This window comes from Balaenoptera physalus (genome assembly GCF_965194825.1).
Source record: "Balaenoptera physalus genome assembly, chromosome: 8".
Lineage (NCBI taxonomy): Eukaryota > Metazoa > Chordata > Mammalia > Artiodactyla > Balaenopteridae > Balaenoptera > Balaenoptera physalus.
This window is the reverse complement of record NC_138887.1, coordinates 75,129,207-75,138,000: the sequence shown is the minus strand read 5'-3', so window position 1 is coordinate 75,138,000 and position 8,794 is coordinate 75,129,207. Positions and strand designations below refer to the sequence as shown.

Sequence of the window (8,794 nt, the reverse complement as noted above, 5' to 3'; positions counted from 1 at the left end):
CACTAAAAATACAAATGCTAACATCAAGAGACCCACGTTTTATTGAGGTTAAAAGTGGATCCCTGTACTTGGAAAGACTGGGAATTTCTGCTCTTGCTTAACTATTGCAGCAGCTGCCGCGAGTCAAAGTTATGCCCTTGACTGCAAGGAAGCAACACATGCAGTTACAACACTCCAAGGGGGCGGTTCTGAGGGTCAGATGCTCCAAGGAGGCGGTCGTGAGTGACAGCCGCCGCCTCCCACACACCCTTGGCGTTTTCGTAAACAAGGAGACTCCAGCCCGCAGTCTGCAAATGAGGGAGGAGCTTGGGGGCGGGGCCAGGGCTCCGGATGTGCTAGTACGAGAAGGCCTCCTATTCGTGGCTCGCAAAGGGCGGAGGATATGGGAATTCTGATTGGTCTGCTTCCCTGTCCGTAAGGGGATTGACGTCCCATGTCCCGCCGGGCCGCGCCTCTCGGCTCCGCGCTCCTCCCCTCGCGGGTAGGTGCCCGCCCCGAGCAGCAGAGCGCGTGCGCGTGCGGCCCCACGCCGCAGCCGATCCCGCCCGCCGCACCACGCACCCTAGCAGTCAGTGGGTGAGCTGGGAGCCGCGGAGGTCACCGTGGGGAGGCGGGGCGGGGGCAGCATGGCAGCCTCCTTACGGCTCCGTGGAGCCGCCTCTGGCCTCCGGTACTGGAGCCGCCGGCAGCAACCGGCAGTGGCCAGCCTTGCAGCGGGTAAGGACCTCGCGCCTTCTTCCCCCGTCCCTCCTCCGGCCGCCCGCTTCGCGCGCCCTGACTGCTGAAGAGGTCTTTTCACCGGAGGCGCTGCGGTTGGATTGGGGCTTAAAACCCAACATTTTGACTGGTTCCAAGGCCTGGCCTCTAATGCGGCTCGCGCTACTAGTGCTTCCCCCCATTCTCCCCACCCAGATCTAGATGAATGGGGTTCGGCGTCCTTTTGGGACTTAGAAAGGAATGGGAAGAGCTTGGGGTAGAGAGAGGAGTATTTGGGTCCGAGTCGTGCTTCTTTGGAGTTAGGGCTTTGAGGACAATTGGAGGGCCCAGCCCCAGGGGCTACCCCCTACCCACCCCAGCGACCCCTGGCCTTGCAGCGCCCCGGGTGGGCGCGCTCTCCGGCCGCAGCCCTGATTTTTGTTTTAATCACCTTAATTGTTTCTGATGTTTTTACACAAGTGAAGTCTTACAAATCAGGTGATCAGTCTTTCCAGCAGTTTTAAGTCACCCTTGACCGGCCAGGCGGGCTTCCACCGCTTCTCTGTAACTGTGCTACCTGAAGATGGCACTTCTGTCAAACTATTAACCAGAATACTTTCAACGTTCTCAAAATTGTGGCCTGAACCTATCCTGCTTCCGTCCCCTCCCACCCCTCATATCATCATAAGTTATGGAAGCTAACCATCGATTTAGGAAGAGGCAGTTTTTAGACCACAGAGAACTAATCTTTCATTTTACAGATGGAAGAACCTAAAGCCCCTTGGATAAGTGAATTAGGATATTACAGCAGGATCTAGAAAGTAGTCCTTGATTCTTTATGATTCCTGCACTGTTCTTCTACAGCAGGATTCCTCTTCAATTGAAAAATTGGTTGATTTGTGGGGAAACTGCCATTGTCTTCCTGTAAAATTTTTAGTTTTGAAAATGCACTCTTTAGCACTCTCATACTTGGGAGATTGAAAAAGCCTTGGTATTAATTTTTTCTGATCTTTACTTAAAAAAAAAAAAAAGGCTGGGAATTGAGTTCTTAACAGCCTTCCTTCCTCCCCCTCAGTAAAAATCTAAGCAGAAGAGTGAATTTCCTCTGGCTTGAAAAGGGAAAGCTTCATATGATGGGAGAGAACAGATGTCTGATACAGAATCACAGAAATGAGATACAAACTCACAGAAATTGCCAAACTTGAGTGTAACCACTGTTTGAGCTACATGTATTGAACTACAAAAAATGCCTCCTACATTGGAGATACTTAAAAAAAAAAAAGATCACTCTTCTGCCGTAGTAAATGTAGCACCAGTTTTCACATGAATGCACAATTCTTTCAGTTTTGATTAGTCAGGGAAGACATACGTGCTGTTTAGTGGTTTTACAAGGTGTTCTAACCGTATTTTAATGAACCCTTGAAGTACCTTTTAGAGTTACAGGAAAGTTCTTAAAATTCATGGAAGAAGAGTCTGAGGCCTGTGACTATAATAAATGCTTCTGTAGACTGGAAAGGCCTACCTTGAAATGCTGGTAGACTACTTTGGCATATAATCTTGTTCTCTGACCCAAAGACATTGTAAGAATATAGATTTATGACAAGTTAAAATTTTGTGTGTGTGTGATGATTGTTTAAAATGCTTCAGTAATTGTTTTTACTCTGTGGAATTGTTTTAAACATTTTTGTTAATTTTAATTGACTACAAAAGTGTTAACTTTTTTGATGTTGGAGTCTTAAAAGAAAAATCATGTGCCAGTTTGGAGTCTAGGGACATTAAGAAAAAGAACTGTGTTCAAATAGTAACATTATTTAGTGTTCTGAATTCTGTGGGATGTTTGTCTCCATGGTATGTTTAAGATGTTTATATCATATGGAGGGTAATATTATAAAGATCTATACAGTTATTTACAGTTTGAAAAAAATGAGATCTAAAAGTTGCTGGTAATAGCATGTCTTACTTTTTAAATATTTAAAGCATTGAAAAGGAAATAGAAAAATGAGAAATATTAAACTAGACATACATTACTATTTTTTTCATACATTACTATTTCATCACCATTTAATAAAAGTAAGTTTTATGTTTTATCTTAAAAGATAATTAAATTTAGTTTCAGACTTCTTTGTACAGCCAAAAAAATGACAGATGTTGACCCTCTACAGTCATTTGATTCACTAACAAGTACAAGGAAAAATAATTTGTAACAGATCATCTTAAAGCGACCACCTGACCAAAAGTGGAATGGGAAAATTAGCCAGCATTATAGACAGGAATGGGAATACAGTTCTTTTTTATTATTGGCTCTTTGTGTGTGTACGAAATCTGCCTTCAAAACAGCATAACTCGTTGTATAAATAAAATATATATTGCCATTTTTTTCCTCTTTACATTAGCTTCTAGGGTTGCACATGAAACTCTGAAAAGCTGCACATGACCCTGGGGACCAAAAGTTGACCTTAAACTTGTGAAATTGCATAAGGAGAATACAGTTGACCTTTGAACAAAACGGGTTTGAACTGCATGGGTCAGCTTATGCATGGATTTTTTTCAATAAATTTGTACTACAGTTGGTTTAACCTGCAGATTTGGAGCCATGGGTGTGGAGGGCCAACTGTAAATTATACTTGGATTTTGTGAGGAGCGTCAGTGCCCCAACCCCACTCATTGTTCAAGGGTCAACTGTATTTCTAAAATAACTTGACCCAAATAATAAAGGCCTTTATAGAGTAAGTCACTACCCTTAGTTTAGTAACTCTTAGCATTAAAGCAAAAAGAATGCTTATGACGTAATATGTGATAAAGTAGGACACAAAGTTGTATATACAATATAGAGTCTCATAATGAAAAAATGCATTCAGAAGACTAGAAGGGCTATACAAAATGCTAACTGATTATTTTTGTGTAGTGAGATTAACTTTTTCCCTTATGACTTTATACTTTTCCGTATTTTTCAGTTTTCTACAATGAATTAGTCTGATGAGAGAAAAAAACTTTTAGAAATGTAAAATAACCTATTACCAATTTTTGCATTTTGAAACTTAAGAGTCGCCTGATTTTTGGTGGCACTTCATGTTACCAAGATATGGATAACTTTGTCCATGTCCCATTGGAGAAAAAGGTCATAATCTGTAAATTTACATCTATAAATTTAGAAACTAACTTTGCCAAATTTTCTGGCTAGTTTCTTCCTCCTCCTGGCTGCTGCTTAAGTAGTGGTACTGAGAGTCACAGGAGTTTGCTGATTAGATACAATCTTTTCTTTAATCTCTAGTTCATTTCCTATTACATACTCTGCTTTTTCACAGCATTTCTAAATCTCTTACTTAGGGCTGCCAATCTGTGAACAGTCATCTGCAGAGAGATGGAGGTACTATAATTGGTTTAGGTAATTTGGAACTTGACCATAGGTCTGGGAGGAAAGGATATTGGAGAGTCAACCTGCAGCGTTTGCTTAATGGTTGCTGCAATATAGATTATCTTTGCTGGATCCACTTTATCACTATCTTTACTCTTGCTTCAACACTGACTTTTAGCCTCATTTGATGAAAACTCTCTCTATTTAGTAATTCATTCATATAACGTTATTAAACACTCACTGTGTGCCAATTTATTTATTTCATTTCATTATAAAAGTAGTTATAAAAGTTACATGCACATGGTAAAAACTCAAAAGTTTATAAAATGAAAAGTAAGAGTCTTTTCTCTAACTCTGACTCATCAGTCCAACTTTCTAGCTGTAACTGCTGTTTCTTAAGCATCTTACAGAAATTTGAAAACGTTTAATGCATATGTATTCTTTTTTCTCATATACTGTATGTTACTATATATAATGCTCTGCATCTTGCTTTTTTTCACTTAATAACATGTCCTGGAGATTTTTTTCCTTATACTTTTAGATAGATATCTCACATTCTTTTATTTATTTATTTTTATATTTCTGGCTGTGTTGGGTCTTCGTTTCTGTGCGAGGGCTTTCTCCAGTTGCAGCAAGTGGGGACCACTCTTCATCGCGGTGCGCGGGCCTCTCACTATCGTGGCCTCTCTTGTTGCGGAGCACAGGCTCCAGATGCGCAGGCTCAGTAATTGTGGCTCACGGGCCTAGTTGCTCCGCGGCATGTGGGATCTTCCCAGACCAGGGTTCGAACCCGTGTCTCCTGCATTGGCAGGCAGATTCTTAACCACTGCGCCACCAGGGAAGCCCTATCACATTCTTTTGAACATTACATACTATTTCATTGTATTGATTTTCTATGAAATATCAAGTACCTTGTTAATGTATATTTAGTTATTATAAATTAAGTGCCCTGTTAATGTGTATTTAGTTATTTATAATGTTTCTGTTGTTACAAACATTCCTATAGTAAACTATATTTTTGTGTTGTTCAGAGTTTATATATAGTAGAGGTCAGCAAACTGTGGCCCAATAGCTGGGTCCCTGTTTTTGTAAATAAAATTATATTGGAAAACAAGCACAGCCGCTTGTTTTTATATTGTGTATGGCTGTTTTAAAACTATAGTGGATGAGTTGAATAGTTGTGACAGAGGCCTCATGGCCCCAAACTGAAATTGTTTACCCCCTCACCCTTTAAGAAAAAGTGTGCTGACCCCTTACGTATAGTATAAATTCCTGGAAATGGAATTACTGGGTCAAAGAGTATGTACATTTTAAATTTAAATTTTATAATAAAATTCAAATGTAGATCTTTTTTCAGATTGCTGTCTAAAAGGATGACATAAAATACAGTTCTACAGTGTATGAGAGTATATGTTTTATCAGTCCTTTCTAACTAGGTGTGAGTTTTATCAAAGAAACACATTTGTCCAGCTGATAGGTGAAAATGGTATTACATTGCTTTGTTTTGCATTACTCTAGTTATGACAGAAGTTGAGCATTTTTTCAAAGTTTTTTTTTAATATTTTCTGTTAACTGTCATTTTGTGATTTTGGCGTACTTTAAAACAATGGATTATTTACATTTTTCTTCCAGATTTTAAAGTTATTTGCATATATAGTAAAGTAACCCTATTTCTATTGTGTGTTGCAAGTATTCTTCCTAGTTATTTGTATTTTGTCATGTTTGTGATTTTTTTTTGAAATGTGCTAAGTTTTTCCCCCTTGTTTTATTATGAACAATTTCAAACAAAGTATTGAAAGAATAATGCCATGAACATCTGTGTACTCTTTGCTCGGTGTCAACGGTTGTTAACCAACCTTTTGCCATATTTGCTTTATTTCTTTCCAAGTATATTCATATCCCACCTGTATCATTTGAAATTAAAATGCAGACACTATGACACTTTCAACCCTAAATGATTCAGCGTGAATCTCCTAAGAAGGACTGTCTCCTACATAACCAAATTACCATTTACCTAAGACAATTAGCACTTCCCTGGTATCATCCTAATATACAGCTCGTATTTAAAATTTCATAATTTTCCTTAGAATGTCTTAAGACTTTTTCCCCCCCAAATCCAGATCCATTCAGACTTCACACGTTGCATTCGGTTGATATATCACTTTAGTATCTTTAGATTGAGAAATGTCTTCTCTTGTTTGTTTTTTCTGTAAACATGTGGACTCTTTAAAAACAACTTTATTGCAATATAGTTGACTTACAATAAACTGCACCTGTTTGACGTGTACAGTTTGATGAGTTTTGATGTGTATATACCTGTGAAACCATCAAACCATCATCACAATCGAGACAGTGAATGTATCCATTCACCCTCCCCCATCAGTTTCCTCATGCCTCTCTACATACTCATACATCTATAATTGTACAGTTCCACTGGCTAGATAGATTCCTATCTTGACAGTTGTTTTTTGTTTCAGTTCTTTAAAGGTGATGCTCTCCTGTTTTCTCACTGGCTTTGTTTCTGACAGGAAATCTACCTTCATTCTTATCTTTGTTCCTCTGTACATAATGTCTTTTTTCTGCTGGTTGCTTTTGAGCATTTTGATTATGATGTGTCTTGGTATAGTTTTCTTCATGTTTCTTGTGTTGGGGTTCATTGAGCTTGGATGCATGGGGTTTATGGTTTTCATCAAATTTGGAAGTTTTTCCCATTAGTTCTTCACATATTTTTCTTGTCCCCACTTTGCTCTCCTCTCATTTGAGGACTCCAATTTCGCTATGTATTTGGCTGGTTGAAGCTGTCTCACTGCTCACTAATGTTCTTTTTATTTTTTAAATTCTTTTTTCTGTGTTTTGTTTTGGATAGTTTCTGTTGCTTTGTTTTTAAGGTCACTATCGTTTTCTTCTGTAATTATATTATAATCCAACCTATTGCTGTGTCCTTTTACTACTGTATTTGAAATATTTTCCATATCTGACTTTTCTATAGCCACCACTCTTTATTAACTCTGCCCTTACTGTGGACTGAATGTTTGTAACTCTCCAAAATTCATGTGTTGAAATCCTAATCCCCACTGTGGTAGTATTAGGAGGTGGGGCCTTTGGGAATAATTGGGTTATGAGGGTGGAGCCCTCATGAATGGGATTAGTGTCCTAAAAACAGGAAGGAGAGCTTGTCCTCTCTCTCTGCTCTCCAGAGATACAAGAAGATGGTCATCTACAAGCCAGGAAGTGGGCCCTCACCAGATACTGGATCTGTTGCCTACTTGATCTTGGTCTTCCCAGCCTCCGGAACTGTAAGAAATAAATGCTTGTTGTTTAAGTCATCATAACAAATATACTATGGTATATTTGTTATAGCAGCTGGAATGGACTAAGACAGACCTAGACAGTCACTTTTATGTTGGTCTTTTTGCCTCTAGGCTCTTCCTTTAGTTCATCCATTGTACACTGCTGCCTCATTTCTGTCCTAAAGCATGGGTTTGGTCAGGTCATTTCTCTTGCCCAAACCTTTCAGTAACTACCTGTCTTAGTCTGTTTGGGCTGCTATAACAAAATACCATAGACTGGGTGGCTTATAAACAACAGAGAACTATTTCTCACAGTTCTGGAGGCTGGGAGTTCCAAAATAAAGGTACTGGCATATTTAGTGTCAGGTGAGGGCCTACTTCTTGGTTCAAAGACGGCCGTCTTTTCACTGTGTCCTCACGTGGTAGAAGGGGATGAGGGAGCTCTCTGCGGCCTCTTTTGTAAAGGCGTTAGTCCTGTTCATGAGGGTTCTCCCCTCATGATCTAATCACTGCCCAAAGGCCCCACCTCCAGATACCCTCACACTGGGAATTATTTTTTCAACATAGAAATTTTGGGAGGACCAAACATTCAGTCTGTGGTACCACCACTTGCTTACAAAATACACTCAAGTTGTTTAGAGCATACTTCCCAGCCTTCCACATTATGGTTGCATTTTTTTCTTTCAATCTTAATCTTGCTGTTTTGTTTCTTTGTGCGTCCTGTAGGAAGAGTGGAGGGCACTTAAAAATGAAGAACCTAGAGTCAGATTGGCTGAATATGAATTTTGGCATTACAACCTTATAAAGTCTTGGGCATTTTATTTAAACTAACCAAGTGTCAGGGACCTGAGCTGGAAGATAGGCTTAATGATGGGATGGGATGACAGTGCTATTTATAAAGTACTGAGTATAGTGTCTGGCATGTAGTAAAATTGCCACAAATATTAACTTTTATTATTATTCATTTTTTCTTGGCTTTCCTATTTCCTTGCATATGCTCATGTGCATACTCATTCCTTTTCTATATGGAGCTCCCTTTGTTCCTACTCTAATTCCATTTGAAAGCCTACCCATCCTAGAATACTCAGGTCAAATGCTAGCTTTTTCAAGTTCCCAAATCAGATGAGTTCTTTAGTATCAGCATTATTTTTCATACTTTATCCTTTACTTTCATGTTTTAGTGTCTGTGCACATAGTTGTCCTCTTGTGTTTTAAGCTGGTTGAAAGCAAGGACTGTATGTCATTTGTGTATTTGATGGCATCTGCCATGGTACATATGATAGTTGCTTCATGTTTGTTGAATGTGTGAATGAATCATGGTTCTACCTTGCTATAGTTATTAAGTGTTTGACTCAGAGTGAGTTGCCTGTTAAAATTAACTGCATTTAGATAATGATATTCCTAGTTTCTAATGTTCTTAGTTAAATTATACCTTTTCAAGCTTAACACAGTA

General features: G+C 39.2%; 1 protein-coding gene across 4 annotated transcripts in view; it reads left to right on the top strand.

The window, feature by feature from the left end:
- Window positions 1-509: 509 nt before the first annotated feature.
- The window catches only part of HIBADH (3-hydroxyisobutyrate dehydrogenase), a 105,589-nt gene continuing 97,304 nt past the window's right edge, over window positions 510-8,794 (top strand). The window contains exon 1 of one of the 4 annotated variants that reach the window (XM_082472073.1): window positions 510-717. In XM_082472073.1, the coding sequence (XP_082328199.1) occupies window positions 627-717 (91 nt within the window). In that variant the 5' untranslated portion in view covers window positions 510-626. The remainder of the gene's footprint in view (window positions 718-8,794) is intronic. The other 3 variants (XM_082472075.1, XM_082472072.1, XM_082472074.1) reach the window with 3 other exon arrangements.